Consider the following 17927-nt stretch of genomic DNA (forward strand, 5'->3'; position numbering starts at 1 on the left):
TTGTGCTCAGAGCAAAACAATCAGTGAAATGAAGACAAATGTTTCAAGTTGCTGAATTGAATGTATATTTATAGAACCAAAAAAAAAGTGTTGAAAATGTGTGCACATCTGTATCAGAACCTGCCCATACAGTTCAAAAAAATTATTAAAAAAAAAATCTAATATAGTATCCAAACTGGACCCATCTAGTAGCACCAAGCGCAAAGAACACACCAACATACATTAAATAGTTGCATATAAAAATAAAACTCAAAAACAGTAAAATACATTTGATCAGGAATCCGAACAAGGAATATGTACACCCAGCCTGTCAAAACCACCCCAGTCCTTTGCCAAATAGTCACGAAACTTGAAGAGCAGGATGCAAACACAGCTGTCAACATTCAGAGAAAGGCTAATGTACATGTGGGACTAAAGGCTGCTGTTTTGTACCATGAGTATTTCAAAAAGTTTCAGCTGTTGACAGACTCGTCTTTGGTTTCGAAGCTCGTATTGTGTCCGGTGTTGTTTGCCGTGGATGCGTTGAATGCATTGTGGTTGTATTCGTAATGGTTGATGCCCGGCGGCATGGACCAGCCGGTTGCTTGGGGCCTGGTTGGCATTGCTGTCTGGGAAGAGGCGGCGGACCAGGAGGGGTAGCCAGCGGACCCTGGGGTGCCACCCATAGCAGCCAGGTAGAAGGCCAGGTTCTGTGGGGTCGCCTTCATCATGTGCTGGTTGTAATGCTCCTTGAGCTGGGACTGGGCCTCTCCCCGATACTGAAAGATAAAACCATTATAGCATTATTGTACGCCAAAAACAGGCATATATTAATTTGCAGATCACATTAAACACATTTGAGTTTCTTTTTCTTCTGATTTAATACAAGTATTCCTATTCTTAAGTATAGTGTATGCATAAAAACAAGTGTTCTACGACAAATAATGGGAACTACTTACGGATGGGATGTGTGGGGGAATGTTGTTGTACATGGTTCCGTGAACTGGACCATCCTTGTTGAGGGTGTATTGCTCAGACACCCAGCTGGTGTCTTTCTGGTGCCTCTTCAGCTTCACCCTCCGGTTCTGAAACCAAGTCTTCACCTACAAAAGGAGACGAAGATGGTCCCAACTGATCAGACGGGTACATGCATTCAATTGTAATGCATCTGTGACCCAGCGAACTCTTGGACACCTCACCTGTTGGTAAGTCAGGCCGGTCATTTCTGCCAGGTTCTTCATTTCAGCCGGGGTGAGGTACCTCTGAACCCTGAAGCGCTGGACAAGAGTGTTCATCTGACTCTCTGAGAAGGCTGCCCGCACCTTTCCTTTAGGTTTGGTTACAGCAGGAGGGCTTGGCTTATTGGGGACAGCTATGGGCACTTGTAGAGGGGTGATGTCCTCAGCGCCATCGTTCCCTGTGACGGTGAAGGTCTCCGGCTCCTCCACAAGAGAGCTGGAAACGTCCTTGCTGGAAATGGGGCTCCTGTCGCGCTCCTCACTTTCAAGATCCCTCTTTACCCAAGTAGCAGGGTCTGTCTGGGGCAGACCTCCTTCCCTGCTGCTGCTACTCCTTGAACTCCACGAGTCTGGGCAAGAGGAGAAAAGAGATTTTTAGGTTAAGTTGAAGAGGTAATGTTTATTGTCATTTGTCAGTTAGCCGGACTATACAACAACTACAGAGCTGATTTTAGTGACTTTGAAGGATTTGGTATGGATCATATTGATAAAGGAGATTGACCCATGGTTTTTGCAAGATATAATGGAGAGGCAATGAGTTATGCTGTTGGAACTTCAATTCGGTTTGATTGGGCCATTGTAGTTAGTTTCGCACACAAACAGTGTTCCAACACACTTGGTCATTTTGATTGCTTTAAAATCATCTTTGAGGGATTTCTTTCGGTCTTCAAATACTGTGACATGGTAGATACATCATTTTGTATCAGACATAATCTTCTATTTTACTACTAAAGAACCAGTCTATGCTCAGTTTGCATTGGCGGAGAAATGCGTGCCTTTGCAGGACTCTAGCCTGGTAACATACCTGGTGAGGTGTGCGCCTCAGAGTCACTGGTGGAGTCGCTCCCGACTCGCCCGACTCCCTCCGCCCGCGCGTCGTCGTACGCAGCCCGATGCGGCCTGGCCAGGAGCAGGCGGCCCGCCTGGGCGTCCCCGAGGTGGACGACCCCGGGGCCCTGGTAATGTCGTTGCCCGCTGGCGGCTTGCTGCTCCGGGCTGCCCGGCGGGGACTCCTCCCGGGCTCTGGCGGTGGAGGTGGCGGTGTAGTAGGCCTGCGGAACCCCGGCGTTGTAGTTGCTCAGGTCGGTGACTCCGGAGTCGCTCCAGCAGCTCAGGGGATTCATGTGGTTCCCGTGGTTCCCGTGGTTCTGCTCGGGCCCGGGCTGGTACACGAGGCCGTAGGCATAGGCATGGTAAGACGGGTTGTACTTGTAGCCGATCTGCGTCTTCCAGTCGGTCATGTTCTTTATTTTATCCTCACGAATTGAATGTTTTTTTTAAAAAAAGATCGAGGATTGTTGCCAAAATTGGTCCAATTCAAGCGACACGAAGCAGCGGGACCTTCCGGGCAAACTCAGACCAATCAGACGTTGGAAGTGTCGCACTCACCTGCAGCGTGTTTATAGAGGGAAGTGTGGGCGTGCACAGGTAGGGAGGTGGGCGTCTGATTTCAACCAATCACAGGGCGGCTGTGAGGCCATTTGATTGGTCACCCAAGTTCATACGATGGTTTCCAATGCTGTTACATGTTTGTGGACCAAAAAAGGAAGAAAAGTTTTTTAAAAAGATACTAAAGTACCTTCTTATTTGTATCACTGAAGTGAGCTTAAACTATATATAAAGAAATACTGGATATATACTGTATCTTGAGGCCCAGTGTGGAAGAGAAATCGAGGATAGATAGTTAGAAATCTAATTCATATGGCATTGTTTTTAAGACATTTAGTTCGATAATTAAAACTAAAAACTAATTAAACTTTGAGATTGTGCATATTCCCACATTGGGCTGGATGATACGGCCAAAAGTGATGTTACAATAGAAACATTTCAACATCAATATATCAATTATCACGATAAATGTCACTGATATCTGCTCATGAGTGAAGTTTGTCGATTTAAAAACTTCTATATAAGCACAGAATGACAAATACCTGATAAACAACAACACATTTTACAAATCTGAGAAAGATCAATGATTTGTTTTACCTCTTCACTGTGTTTGCACAATTCAGCATTATATCAATATATATTCAACCTTTGTTGTATTGCCATTGATGAAAATTAGATCACAATAATTAGTGACAACCCTAAATCCCACATTCAATCCAATTGTCAGACAGCATTAACAGCACCTGACGAGGTATTTGAGGCTCTGATAGTTACTGCTGGTGTTATGGTGTTTGTTTTAGGAGCCGTGGGACACATCAAGTTCATTAGCGAACCCTTTTATGGTATTTAATCCATAAATTCCTGACAGTTATATGACTGTTCTCACAGTCTTTCCTTCACATCCACACACACACAAGGTTTCTGCTATAATTTCAGTCTGCATTGATCAATGCCGGCGGGTTTTGTGCCAAATGGCATATATTATACGAGAGCCACATTTTAAACATTGATCCAAGGAACTGGTGTCAGATGTATTAGTTTTGTCTCTACTACAGTACATACTTGTCATCAGTTTATACTGAATTTGATTTCATTTTTAATATCAAATTAAATTGTCAACATTAACTGTTTTGTCAGCGCACAGGCTCTAGTGTCCAACCCTTGATCATGAGTCTGTTATATCCCTTAATGACAAGATTAATTATGCTTAAATGAGATTCACTCTCTTAAACTAAGAGCATGAATAGTTTAAAAACCACTAAAAATTCTTAGCCTTATTGTAAATGATCCAAATGTATTCTAAGGCAGTGTGAGCAATACTGTACCCCTTAGTACAGTATTAAGGGGCTGTTTGAGGAAACATTTAGCCTCTAATTTAAAGCTTCAAAACACTATTTCATGTTTTCATTTCTGCAGTTATGTGCAAAGACAGTAGCTTCAAATCCCAGCAGGCCTCCATCGGGTTCACTGGGTTGAACGTGTTGATGCAGAGATCTTTCCACCCACATTTGCAATCCTTTTCACAAAGATGAGTTAGATTAGCCTGCACGTTACCATCCACTCTGCTGTTCGTGTTCAACCCTGGGCGTATTGATGTGGTAATGTTTCAGTTAGTGGCGACATTATGTGGGAACACTGGCTCTAATGGGCCGATTAGCATTTCTACTGATCTATGGGTGTGTTTGTCTGATGTCTTATGAGCACAAACATACAGGGGGGTGGAGGTAGGGCTGAATGGAGGATGGGTATAGAAGTGAGAGAGCATTAGAGTTGGTATGTGCTGAGAAGACTTAATATTTACCTTTGGTGACTATGGGCATACTGGACTGTATTTTGCAGACGTATTTGTGCCAGAGAATTTGACAAGGTGCGCTTCACTGAAAAACCCCAGTTACAAGGTACTTTACATCAGTAAAAATAAAAAGCCAAAAATTAAAAGCAATTTGAAGATCACACTACACACATAAGAACATGTTGCAATAGCTAAACAATAGTGTAAGTTTAATTGCATTATATTTGTATGGATTATTTGTATATCTGTGATGTTACTGTACCGTCATAGCAAGAACCATAGAACATAAACACACAATGTTTACCCCCTTGTATAGTAAATAGTAAAAATCTAATAAGCAGAATTTCGGAGTACATCTGAAAATCAATGCTGAATCTTGCATTTCTCAGAAAACGGATTAGTCTTCTTTGGCATTCCTTTCTTCTACGGGCTGAGAGCAGATCACTCAGTTGAGATGTGTTTTGTGAAGTGTGAGGCTATCAGTCTCTCGTTTGTTGTCTTGTTGCTTGCAAATGACCTTTCAAAAGGCTGCCCTCTCAAAACAGACCATGGAGTCCCACCCTTCCCCAGTTAACCGTGACCTGCTACAATGCCTTTCTTCACTGTATGACAGGCATGAGTTATGTTGATTTAAATCAGAGGTTGTTTTAATCAGGTGGTAAATAGCAGTACCACAATGGAAAGATACAAGAAGATCAGGTTTGTTTCCACTGTCATGGATCTGCTATTTCAATTACGCTTCAGTATTATGGTGCATTATATTACATGTGCATTTCTAAAACTTGTCCTTCCTTATACAGTTCAGAATCCTTTTGTTCACATTCTGTTATGTTGCAACCTTATGCTTAGATTGTTTGATTAAATAACCCCTTATCAATTTACAGTCAATATCCAATAATGAAAATAGCTAAAAAAGGATTTTAGAAATCTCAGGAAAAACTGAGATATCACATTACACTCCTAAGTAGTAACTAAATCTTAATCACCTGTTGCAGTCTGGTATATACACAGACGTTTTATATATCAATACCAACTGATTTACTTGATATCAGCCTACTTCTGAAATGTGAGCACATCAGATTGGACCATTAAATATTGTGACTGATAGATAGATAGATAGATAGATAGATAGATAGACAGACAGACAGACAGACAGACAGACAGACAGACAGACAGACAGACAGATAGATAGATAGATAGATAGATAGATAGATAGATAGATATAATTAAACATTATTATATGTAATTAAAGAACAGGCATATAATTTAGAGATCACATTGAACACATTTTGAGTATCACTTTCTTCAACACATTCTTTGCTTTTTCTAATTTGAATTTAGGGGATGCTTTTTTATTTGTATGTTCTAGATCTCATTTAGTTTCTGAACGAGTTGTGCTGTGACCTCCTGTCCAGCTGAGGGCGCTGTTTGTTGCCACCCGGCTGAAGACCCGCAGGTCCCTTTAACTTACCCCACGAGTGACTCGTGTCAGCCTCTGTCCCTCGTGTCGGCTCTAACCGAGCAGCTCGTGTCTGTCAGCTTCTCCTCATCGGCTCCTCTGCTCCACATCACATCTGACTCTTCAAGAAGTTTACAAAGTGAAGGTTAACTCGGCTGATCGCGGTCGAAACCGAGCCACACAGAGGCCGTGTTTACCTGTGGGGCGGACACCAGCGAGTCAGCCAACACAGTGACAGTTAGTCCGGGTTCATCAGAACCAGCAGGTGAAGGGAGGTGAAACATCTGGAGCGAACAAGATGACACAAGAACTGGAGCAGATTCTGTTGCAGCTGACACAGCCTGACAATGCCGTCATTCACCAGGTGACGCCACACGCAACTTTGTTCAAGTTAACGTCAGTGTAAGAAGTTAGCTAGCTAACTAACCCAGCTAAGTTAATACCTACAAACTGTAAAAAACTCTGCTCATCGTGTTTCGCAGCAGTGTGTTCTGTGTTTAGCTGTTTGCTGTCAGTGCAGTAACTCTTCATAAAGATGGAGAGTTAAGGCTGTGCCATGTGTTGCTGCAGCTATGTGACTGTGGCAGCCAGCCAGACTTGGTGAGATCACTCTTTCTTTTGTCCACTGTCAGGCCACAGCCCAGCTGAAGCAGGCTTTCAAAGATCCAGCCATTGTCCCAGCCCTGTGTGCTGTCATGACCGGCTCCCAGAACCCCGAGGTACTTAACGTGTTTGGAGTGAGAAGTGAAAATCTAAGCATCATCTCCAGAATGACAGATGAGTGACAGGTGTCAGCTCCCTGTCTCTGTCTAACTATGTACATAAACCAGCTCAAATCGCTTTGTTTCACTTCTTAGGTCCGTCAGTCAGCTGCAGTGATGCTGAGGCTGCGGGTGAAGAAACACTGGAGCAAGATCAGCCCGGACGACAGAGAGAGGTGCGGTCACAACCTTTTCAATGAAGACTTTAACACCGTTTGTTGAGTTGAAATGAAGTTGAACATAACTTGTGATTGGTGATGTTTGCTTTGCTCTGACAGCCTCAAGCTGGTGGTGCTGCAGGCCTTTGTGCAGGAAACAGAGTAAGTTATTCAGTCTTTTCCCTCATAGTTTATTATATCTGAATAATCATGATGTACATGCACTTTAAACACTCTGCACTATTATGTGTATTGTCTAGTGTCATTGTTTAGTCTATGTTAAGATGAGCTTTTCCGAAAAATACTTTTTTAACTCGGTTGTATGGTTATTAATTAATACATTATTTTGATTCAGAATTTCCCTGGTTTAATGTGTTTAAAGTGACATTGTCTAGACACACAGATGATACAGTTGTTACCTAAAACTTGAATAAAACTTGAATAAAGATACTCATGTCTGTGTATCTTTATTTCGCAGACACACGGTGCAGCACTCGCTTTCCCAGCTCTGTGCAGTGATGGTCAAACATGAGACACCAGACCGCTGGCCCGCTCTGCTGCAGTTCCTCAATCAGTCCACCAAGAGCAGCAACCTTCACGAGAGACAGGTACAGGGAGTCGAGCCTATTTGTGGTCGCTGTTAGTGTCCTTGCACGTGGCGTTGTGTCGGCCGTCTCGTACCTCCCGACTATTTTTGATTCGGCGCTCAGGTCGTCTAGCGTAACATTGATTGAGTCTGTGAACAGGTCCTGGAGAAAACAAGCTGGTGCCAAAACTGTTCTGTTTGTGTGTCCTCTTCGCCTTTTTCTGGCAGTGTGGTTGCATTTTGAAGACTGAAAACACTGAATCACTGTGCATCAAGTACAAGTATGAAAGGCAGAGGTGACGTGTTGATGGCACAGTTGGCGCAGAATGACCAAACCATCAAGCAAAACTGCAGCTTCAGATTCAGTGTGAAATATTTATAAGAAATCAGACTGGTGTTGTATTTGTCAATAAAATCCAATCTCCTGTGTCCTGACAGGTTGGCCTCCTGCTGCTGAACAAGGTGATGGATTCCAACCCTGAGCCTTTCAAGCCTCACTACTGCCAGCTGCTGCAGCTGTTCAGTGCCGTGCTTCAGGACCCAAGCAACCCGACGGCCCTGTACTACTGCATCCTCACCCTCACAGCCATAACTGCATACACCGGCTCAGAGGAGATGGTGAGGCAGCCTCATTGTTTTCCACTCGATATCTTGCCAGTACAGTTTCATATATAATCTATAATTAACCAACCATAATCAAAAGCTTAAACTGTATCTGACTTAAGGTCATTTAGAAGACGCGTTTCAATGTCTGAAGTGACATTTTTCTGCCCCGCAGCACCTGATGCGTTCGATCATCCCAAGTCTGATTGCGGCTCTGAAAGTCCTCATCAAGGCAGATCAGGTAAATTGTGATATGTTAAAGACATTAGATCACTGTTGCTGAAAGATTATGGATAAATCAGACCTGTTCTTTCATTGTGTTTCTCTTTGTCTGACAGGACCAAGCCAGCGAGGCCATGGAGGTGTTCAATGAGCTCATGGAGAGCGAGGTGTCCGTCATCGTCCCTCACGTTGCCGACATGGTCCGCTTCTGGTTGGAGGTAGGAGCTAATTGCCTGTATTGTATCTGTCCTCTGCAATTTTGGATTCTCAACTTGTCCCTGTAGCTGACATGTAATGTTAGTAATCTGAATTTCACTGTGTGTGTGTTTGTGTCAGGTGGGCAGTGACACCACACTGAATAACTCTTTGCGGGTGAAAGGTCTGTCCTGCGTCACCTTCCTCATCAAGTTGAAGAGCAAGGTAAAGTCGCTCCTTAGCCACTAGAAATAAATGATGAATAAATATCTTGGGATGAAAAAGAGGTGCCATACTTGCTGACACCTGCTGCTCAGTACAAACACCATAATTCACATCAATCCCCTTGTCCTCTACTTCACAGACTGTGCTGAAGCAGAAACTGCTGAACCCCATCCTGCAGGCCATCTTCCCCATACTTGTTGCAGCCCCACCACCCGGGGAGCAGGACCCAGAGGACGACGAGAACGACACTGGAGACACAGACAATGACAATCCCAAACATTGCGCTGCACAGGTGGGGGGACGTTTATTAGTGGGTATGATTTACAAAATCCATGTGTGTACTTTCAAATAAGGTTTGAACTTGTTCATTTGTTTCTGAACATCCAGATCATTGACACAATGGCGCTCCACATGCCTCCAGAGAAACTGTTCCAACAACTGGTAAGTCAACTCCCGCGCTGCTTCATGATGTCATCAAACTAGGTCTTTTATTATTGTATTGATTGAGAGACTCTTAGCGGCTAAAGTTAGATCTTGAACGTTGAAGTTCCTTTTGTTGTTTGATGCAGATTTAGGCAAAGGGTTAGTAAAGAGAACACAGTCACCTACCTGCTTCATTACAATGCCCTGTGTTGTATCTTGTGTTTCAGATGCCCTTCACTCAGTCCTGTCTCGCCAGTGATAACCCCTATCAGAAGAAGGGGGGTCTCTTGTGTCTTGCAGTACTGGCTGAAGGATGTGCTGACCACATACGCACCAAGTATGTTTATCTGACATCAAAAAATCATTTATTTTTCTTTGAGGATCCGTATTGTCTCTTGGCAAATGATAATAGTTAATATATGTTATCAGTCACTTAGATTTGAGTACATTAACCCCTCTGTGTGTGTGTACCTGTGTTAGGATGTTGTCACCAATGCTGCAGGCCGTGTGTCAGAGTCTCTCTGACAGTAATCAAGTGGTGCGCTGTGCCGGCCTTTTTGCCCTGGGACAGTTCTCTGAACACTTACAGGTGAGTCAGAACAAACATCCTCATTCAATAGTACATATCCTGCATTCTATACCTGCATCTGATTACAAAGTATTACACTTTGATATAGTTGTGTAATTGCCCCCATTTGCAAATACAAATTGGCAAAATTAAGTTACCTCTCCTTTTTTTTCTCAAACTGTACGATGCAAAAATAACACACCACTTAAGATACCCGAGATAAAATGCTAAAAATTAAACCAATAATGTTTAATAAATAACTTTCGGCAAATAGTTAATCTTCTTATCACATGAGTGTTGACAGAAATTTTGACCAAACTTGTGTGTGCTCAAACATTTTCTTTATATTTCTTATCCCATGTGAAGGTCAACACTTGTATGTGAAACAGTTAAATGCTTAGGTTATGTAATTGAGATTGTGTATGTCGGAAGTTGCACTACAATATTGGATCTGCTTACATATTATAATAATACTAATGTAGGGGCACCCCTGCAAATCTAGTAATTATCTCGTTATTAGAGTTGAATACTATGAATTTCTCTGTTTTCTGTTCTTAAATTTTTTTCCACTCTTCCTCTTTTCAGCCTGAAGTGAGTAAGTTCTGCTCGGAGTTGATGCCTTTGCTGTTGGGATACCTCTCCTCCTTGAACCACGCCAAGGTCGGCCACGTCACCAAGGCCTTTTACGCCCTCGAGAACTTCATGGAGAACTTAGGTAAGCTAAAGGAAGGTTTATAAGACTGATCCAGAAGAACCTGCACAACTTGTCCAGTAAAAGAAAACTTAAAGCTAATCAGAAAACTACACAACTACCTGTTCTTTAATTGTTCTCTCTAAATAGGGTCAGATATTGAACCGTACCTGCCCACTCTGATGGAGACCATGTTGTCCGCCCTCAACAACACTGAAAACCTCAAGATAAGGGAGCTCGCTGTGTCTGCCATCGGCGCCATAGGTAAGAGGTCACAGATTCACAAGAAAATCATCATGCATGTTTTATTTCTGGCTTACTGTATAAACTAAAGTTTAAGATTAACAACATCTCACTTTGACAGTGTTCAGTTTTCTCCCTAATTCAAGCACACACAAAAAAAAAGATTGTCATAGTTAACATGGCAGCATCACTTTGTAAGCGTATGGGTTCGTTTTACTAAAGTATTTGTTATGTGTGGGGTTGAGAGAGACAGGCAGGTTTACATTTTGGCCAAACAATATTCCAGGTCAACTCTGGTTAAAAGGCTGATAATGAAACTGTCAAGTAAAAATGTCAAACTCAAGACAAAAATATGAATCACTTTCTTCACAGCCAATGCCGCCAAAGAGCTGCTGGTTCCGTACTTCCCTCCTGTAATTGAAAACCTTAAGGGCTTCCTGACCACCACCACGGAAGAAATGAGGTCTCTACAAACTCAGTCGCTGGGTAGGTGCTGCATCTGCCTCAACAACACCCTCAGTGCATGTAGCCTGGATGACTGGATGCTGACTGTGTTTTGTTGTTGCTCTCAGACACTCTGTCTGTGTTGGCTCGTACCATTGGCAAAGATGTCTTCAGTCCTCTTGCGGCAGAGTGTATTCAGCTGGGCCTCAACCTCACGGACACCATCGATGACCCTGATCTGAGACGCTGCACGTATGTAGCTAGAGTTTTTTTTTGTGCCAAAAGCACCAAAACTGTTTTGGTGCTTTTTCTCGTATTTAGAAATAATGGTATATGCTTCTCTATCCCTCTTTTAGGTACAGTCTATATTCTGCTGTATCCACAGTCAGCCCTGAATGCCTGACTCCTCACCTCACTGCCATTACCACAGTCATGCTGCTCGCCCTCAAGTCTAATGAAGGCATCACGGTAAAAAATATATATTGTCATTGCGGCTCCTCAATGATATGAGTATAATGCAGCGCTTGACTTTTCTCCATCATGTCTCCTCAGGCTCACCTTGAGGAGGACAAGACGTTCGTACTCCTGGATGATGAAGACAATGATGACGACAAAGAAGATGAAGAAAAAGATGTAGCTGATTTCACAGAAGATGAGACCGAGGCGGATATCAACGATATTGCAGGGTAAAAGTCTCACACACGTACACACGTGCACTCATACGTATACAGAGTGAAGGTTTTTACACATTCACACAATTTTAGATTTTCAGGCTTCGTGTTGCAACATATTCGGTTTAAAATTAAAATATAGTCCCAAGCACATAGATATGAATTAAGGGATATATATCTCCACCCCGACTTCTTCTGCTGTCTCTCCATCTGACACCACGTTTCTCCATCTCTCAGGTTCAGTGTTGAGAATGCTTACATCGATGAGAAGGAGGACGCCTGTGACGCACTGGGAGAGATCGCCTTCAACACAGGGTGAGATCTTTAACACAGTTTTACACATTTTAACATTAACAGGATTCTGGCTCAGCCTTTATATTATATTTACTGCTACTCTCACACATTTTATTGTAATATTATTCATGTAGGCAAATTAAAGGTCATAACTGCAGCGATGATTCATAGTTTGAATTAAATTGTCTAATTTAGTCATATCTTCCTCAAAAGCATGTATATTTATATCGGTAAGTAGTTCTGAACTTGTTGTGCTTCCCTCTGACAGAGCTGCCTTTCAAGCTTTCCTGGAGTCGAGCTTCCAGCAGGTTTACGAGATGAGAGATGTAAGTCACTGCGTCTGGTTGTTTGGTCCAACCTTCCCTCTTTGTCTAATGGTCTGTGCTGGGCACTTTGTGGTCGGTATTCGTGTTTACATCGTGTCTGTGTCTGGGTATAAATGGAGGTGTCCGTATTCAGACTTTCAAGTGCTGATCTTGCAACATGTTCTCAGTTATTATGCAAACACTGACCTTTAAAAGATATATAATATGGCTTCTCTAAATTACTAATCTGTTATTCTGTTATTTATTTATAGATTCTGGTTAATTGTGAAATTTACAAAATACAAAAGATTTTTATATGGGTGTTGGAATGTAAGGAGTTCAGTTAAATCCAGTGAGAACCTGGTGGGAACGCTGACATGTCTGACCCTGTTAATATAGCATCAATTGACCAACTGAAACCAAACTTACCGAAAAATAACTTGATAATACATGTGTAATGAGAATCACCTAAAATATTAAATAGCATCTTTGAGAAAAAATATTTAACTCATACTTTTTAGTTTAGTCAATAAGCTAACATGTAGGAGGCAGGATTTCTAACCTATACTGCAGCCGGCCACTAGAGGACAATCAAGAAACTTTGGCTTCACTTTGGGGGGGGCTGTCTTGTCCTTTTTATATATCTATATATATATACACAGTCAAGCAACACTTTTCACGTTGCTGTAACTTGATGCTTTTCTATGCTCCCTCACTTCTCTACCTCCCTAGTTTCCCCATGAGGACGTCCGCAGGGCAGCATTTGGAGCCATGGGCCAGTTCTGTCGAGCTCAGCACAAAGCGTGGAAGGAGAGTCCCACTGAGGCCAACCACCAGGGTAAAGCTCTACTCTCAGGAACTCTAAACTGCTGATATTATTATTATTATTATTATTAGGAAACGCAGAAATGTGCAGAGCTGCTTTCTGCTGCAAACATTAACGTGTAGGTCAGCTAACTTACAGATTTCCTTATTTTCTAAGACCGTCCAACAGGTATGAATGTGTTCGCCTCAGCTTATTTTAACTGTATTTCATTGCTTAGCCCTTCTGAAGTTGCTGGACATGGTGCTGCCTTGCCTTCTGGAAACGGTTCGGACAGAGCAGGAGCGCCAGGTTGTGATGGGGGTCCTGGAAACCATGAACAACGTTATGAAGTCCTGCAAGGAGGAGGTTTTCAGAAATCCGTCACGCCTAAAGGAGATCAGTGACATCATCCGCGATGTGCTGAAGAAGAAGGTGAGAGACTAAAGGGGATCAGGAGATGACGTCATCTGCCAAAGCTAGTTCTGCTAATAACCCTCTGCTGCTGTTCTTTCTTTTCTGCCTGTCTGTTCAGATGGTTTGTCAGGATGGGGGTGCTGATGAAGCTGATGATGAGGAGCAACAGGTCAAACACCACTTCACTGCTTATGAATATTTCAGTCCATATTTACACGTCATACACAAGTGATTGTTGTCATGTTATAGTAGATAAGTAGTATTTTTATATAAGGTAGTGTCAGAATTATATTCACATCAATCTACATAATAACGCACAAAATGTCGTGAGAATTTTTGAACTGAAAATCAAGAATTTTTAAGTATTCAAATTCTACATTTTGTAGAAGAACCTTTGGCAACATTTACAGAAGTGTCAGGGACCTTTTCAATGTCATCCGTCTCTCTGGGCGCGTGTTGTTTCATGCCCAAATCCCTGCCATAACAACTCTGCGTGCTCTTTGTTGCAGGCGGAGTATGACGCCATGCTACAGGAGTTTGCCGGGGAGGGGATTCCCCTAGTGGCCGCTTCTGTCCCTGCAGACAGCTTCGCCCCATACCTCAATGACCTGCTGCCTCTGATCATGAGCAAAGCTGTGAGTCTGGACGCCCAGACGACTTTTAGAATCAGCATACTCTAACACAGTTTTTTCCAGAACTATCCCAGTCCTCTGTATTACTGTCATGTTAATCTTGACAACTGAGCTGCTCATCACATCATCATCATCATCATGTACATGCTCATATCTAAGAGACTGAGCTCATAATTGTTAAATTGCTTAAATACAAAAACTGTCATTTGGCTGCTTGACAAAGTGTTTGCTTTAACAGAAACATGAGGGCTGGGTGTCGGCGGCAGAGCAGCCTGCACAGCTCATCACTCATGAAGTCTTCTTTCAAAATTACTTGGCCCTGCAGTCATAAATAAATAAATCTCAGCTGTAGCCAGGACGGCTTTTTATCATACTGCCTGTTTTGGTCAGTAGCAGACTGATTCTGTTCTTGTTCAACAGAAATCCTCGTGCACGGTGGCAGAACGCTCCTTCTCTTTGGGCACTATTGGAGAAATCCTGGAGTCCCTTGCGGGCGTATCTGGGGGTAGGGGAGTGGCGGGCCGGCTGTCCAACCGTCTGCTGCCTGTGCTGGTAGCTGGAGTGAGGGACAGTGACGCAGAGGTTCGCAACAACAGCGTGTTTGGACTGGGATGTCTGGCCCAGGCAGCTGGACCCATCGTTGTAACGTATCCTTTTCACCCGTTGGCCCCTTCTATTTGGAGTTAGTTGTGTAATAATCATTTTCAAAGGGGTTTCCTTAGCAAAGTGTGTACCAGAGATTTTCCGATGATGCTGTCGGTGTTTTCCAACATGCTGACCAAAGAGTCCGACCTCAGGGTGATCGACAACCTGTGTGCTGCCCTCTGCAGGATGATCATGAGTAATATAGAAGCGGTTCCTCTGGAGCAGGTACAGATACAATTTACACCTCTCATTCAAGATGTTTCTATCTCTACTGTTGACAACATTTTTTTCACAAGCAGAACATTCAGCTAACGACAGAAGTGTGTTTGTTGTTGAGTGAAATCAGCTGTTGTGCTGTGTGACAGGTGGTACCAGCTCTGGTGGGTCGTCTTCCCCTCAAAGAGGACCTGGAGGAGAACAAGACGGTGTTCAGCTGCCTGGCCATGCTCTACACACACAGTCCTGATCTGGTACGGTACACAGCTCATTAACACTCACTATTAACATCCCCAGTGCAGAGACAGTGTGTGTGTGTGTTGAGATTGTGACTACTGGGAAGCTTGACATAAGAAAATATACTGTCTCTGTATGCATGTGGTCTTGAAGACTTTCCCAGAAAAATTAGGAAGTTGCAGAGATAAATAAATAGACACTGAAGGAAAAATGTGCAATATATCTACAAGCAGATACTTGGAAACACCAAATGCTTGGATTCCACTCAGAAACCTAGTGTGATGTGTGCACTTGGATAAAGTGATGAATATGCCTGTAAAACATTTGTGTCAGGAGGAGTAACCATGTGGATTTTTCAGTCTGGTAGTAAAATGGTGTCTTTTGATATTACGTGTTTCTTGAATTGTTTATTATTTTCTGTATTTCCATGGCAACAAGTTTGACTTGGTCAAATTGAGTCTTCTCACCTCAGAGCCTTTTACCAATAAGCAACAGAAAGATATCACACAGCTTTCTGTTTACAGGGAGTATACTCAACCCCTGGGTGGGTGTTAGGAGGATATGTCACATCTCCTGATGACACTTGTTTTGATTTATTTTTTTTTCCTTTTCAGGTTGTGAAGTTAATGAAGCCCATAGTTGCTGCATCCAGTGATGTGTTGGGCAACAAGGACGTTAATGAAGGTGAATATTGTTGCTTAAAATTTTGAATCAGGCTGCAAGATGTCAAGCACGGAAACTGAACAGACTGCAAAGAGAGTAAATCTAGTTTATTTTAATGTTTACTCTAACTGAAATCCACAGTCAACAATCTGCAGCGTTCTGTCTGTATCATCGCTGTTTTTCGAGCTGCTTTCACACCAGACATTTCCCTGGAATTTTCCAGAGGCGTTGTATGTAAGGATGTAAATGTGAGTCAGTACCTCTGGACGTTTTCCAAAACTATACTAGCACCCTCTTAAATTACATGTCAGGGTGAGCACATGTGAGAATACAGCAGGAAAATGTCTGGAAAATTCACAACAAGCAAGCAGGCGTGTTGATGTTTCTCACACGACTAGAAGAATCCAAAAATGGAATTGGAATGAAAAACAGGAGTCGTACACGTAGAAGACACAGACAAAGAGATCAACTTGGAAAGACAGGGCCGTTCGAGAGCTTTTGGCGATAAGAGCCGACATAGAATTTCTCAAAGAAGCTGTAGGGACGGCAAGAGACTCTCATTTACGACCAAATTACAAACATATTTGAGACTGAGGTATCGTACAAAAAAAGGCCTATGTAATGGCAAACTCAAAGGAACTTAAAAAGCAATGCCACCAGGTCATGGACATGATGGCCAGTGTGGCAAGGACAACAAAATGTGGTTTTACTCTAAATTGTACTTCATGTTCTGCCTCCAGACCCAGTTTTCCTGACTTTTTTATTTTTAGTTCCCGTCTGAAAACAAGCTTGTGTCTCTCGTCCACAGAAACCCAGAACAACGTGGCCTTGCTGATGAGGGAATTTGCGCAGCGCCACTCGGCAGACTTCCAGTTAGCTGTGATCCCTCTCGCTGGGGAGCAACAGGCCAAACTCAGCGCTGCCATCTCTGCAGCGTAGCCGACAGGGAGGCCAGCCAAAAGAAAACATTTTTATACTGGAGGTGGAAAATGGGACTGTAATTGCATATGTTCCCCAAAGCTGATCTAAGTACAGCACTTCAGATATCTACAGTAACTACTATTACCTTCAGCAGTTCTCCCCTGGAGTATGAACCATTTATTTATTTACTTATTTGCATGCCCCTTTTTGAACTTTGGTTATTTTAAGACTCCCTCTTTACCATCCTTTGGTTACATTTGTATTTAGTTTTCTTGTCATTCCTGCAAAGCACTACTCAGAACTGCTACTGTTGCCTTGTTGCTGCTGTTCACACAGATCTCTGGCTTTGCTCCAAATGTGAAGCAATAAATTTGAGCTCCTGTTAAATATAATATTTCATTCCCAGCTACAATCTGTAGTCAGCGGCTGCATGGGTTCTCCACTTGTTCTGCTTTACTCTTACGAAAGGGATTCATCTAATGGCTCAACGTCTCAGATGTGTGCTCCTGTGAAAGCTCTGAAAGCACTCACAGCTCTTCAACTAAACACATTTGAACTCAGATAACACTTGTTGTAATTATTGAACTGCTTTCTATACCTTTAGTAAACTATTAAAGGTGAGCAACTCAACCTGTGAGCATGTTGTGCAGCAGAAGTTTTCAGGTGGTCGGACTGCACCCCCGTCTCTCAAGAATGCCTTTACGGGAAATTTCTCACACACGCTCACTGGGACTCAAACATGAACTGATGTAGGATTGGTGGTCAAAGGTCAAGGTCACTGTAACGTCAACAAAACATGTTTTCGGCCATTATTCAAGAATCCACACAGATGTTTTAAGAGGATAACATGACGAAGGGATGATGTGTTGCATCCCAAAGGTCAAAGGTGAACTTCACTGTGACCTCATGATGTTCTCTAGAAACCTGTTATTGAAGGTGTCATTCAACACAGTAACTGGAGAGAATGTAACAACATTTCAGGTCAGAGTTTGTGGTTTGGGATAAGATGTGAATTTAATTGGATTAAGGTTAGGCATTAATTGGTCATGGTTAAGGTGATTTATAAGATTTCAGTCAGTCTCAATAAGGATGGCTGCACAAATCTGTGTGTGTGGCATCCACATTTGAAGTCTCATCCTCTGTTATGG

The 17927-nt window shown here is 42.7% G+C and overlaps 2 protein-coding genes across 2 annotated transcripts; one reads left to right on the plus strand and one right to left on the minus strand.

Annotated features, from left to right (window-relative positions):
* Nucleotides 1–176: 176 nt before the first annotated feature.
* Nucleotides 177–2596, minus strand: nanog (nanog homeobox). Its single transcript, XM_034572263.1, has 4 exons — nucleotides 2023–2596; nucleotides 1179–1567; nucleotides 939–1082; nucleotides 177–758 (listed from the first exon to the last, which is right to left on the minus strand). Exons 1-4 carry the CDS (start codon nucleotides 2456–2458, stop codon nucleotides 453–455), a joined length of 1275 nt encoding a protein of 424 aa, XP_034428154.1. The 5' UTR covers nucleotides 2459–2596; the 3' UTR covers nucleotides 177–452.
* A 3171-nt stretch (nucleotides 2597–5767) lies between these two features.
* On the plus strand, nucleotides 5768–17188 carry ipo4 (importin 4). The gene is made up of 30 exons (XM_034572258.1): nucleotides 5768–6221; nucleotides 6490–6576; nucleotides 6715–6794; nucleotides 6897–6938; nucleotides 7255–7384; nucleotides 7801–7980; nucleotides 8141–8206; nucleotides 8304–8405; nucleotides 8524–8607; nucleotides 8747–8899; nucleotides 8995–9048; nucleotides 9258–9367; nucleotides 9511–9619; nucleotides 10184–10313; nucleotides 10440–10553; nucleotides 10905–11018; nucleotides 11105–11228; nucleotides 11333–11444; nucleotides 11529–11662; nucleotides 11885–11962; nucleotides 12210–12267; nucleotides 12979–13084; nucleotides 13290–13483; nucleotides 13584–13634; nucleotides 13975–14100; nucleotides 14518–14744; nucleotides 14835–14967; nucleotides 15108–15212; nucleotides 15810–15879; nucleotides 16667–17188. The coding sequence occupies exons 1-30, from the start codon at nucleotides 6156–6158 to the stop codon at nucleotides 16795–16797; spliced, it is 3270 nt and encodes a 1089-aa protein (XP_034428149.1). The 5' UTR covers nucleotides 5768–6155; the 3' UTR covers nucleotides 16798–17188.
* Nucleotides 17189–17927: the final 739 nt, after the last annotated feature.

Source organism: Hippoglossus hippoglossus, chromosome 20 (genome assembly GCF_009819705.1).
Source record: "Hippoglossus hippoglossus isolate fHipHip1 chromosome 20, fHipHip1.pri, whole genome shotgun sequence".
Classification (NCBI taxonomy): Eukaryota; Metazoa; Chordata; class Actinopteri; order Pleuronectiformes; family Pleuronectidae; genus Hippoglossus; species Hippoglossus hippoglossus.

Bases quoted from the DNA above. Each gene is read 5' to 3' on its own strand.
- nanog (XM_034572263.1), bottom strand. From the start codon at position 2,458: ATGACCGACTGGAAGACGCAGATCGGCTACAAGTACAACCCGTCTTAC. The intron at 1,083-1,178 runs GTGAGGTGTCCA...CTCCTTTTGTAG, and splicing joins CCGGCCTGACTTACCAACAG to GTGAAGACTTGGTTTCAGAA. The intron at 759-938 runs GTAAGTAGTTCC...TTTATCTTTCAG, and splicing joins TTCCCCCACACATCCCATCC to TATCGGGGAGAGGCCCAGTC.
- ipo4 (XM_034572258.1), top strand. From the start codon at position 6,156: ATGACACAAGAACTGGAGCAGATTCTGTTGCAGCTGACACAGCCTGAC. The intron at 8,900-8,994 runs GTGGGGGGACGT...CTGAACATCCAG, and splicing joins CCAAACATTGCGCTGCACAG to ATCATTGACACAATGGCGCT. The intron at 11,019-11,104 runs GTAGGTGCTGCA...TGTTGCTCTCAG, and splicing joins TCTACAAACTCAGTCGCTGG to ACACTCTGTCTGTGTTGGCT.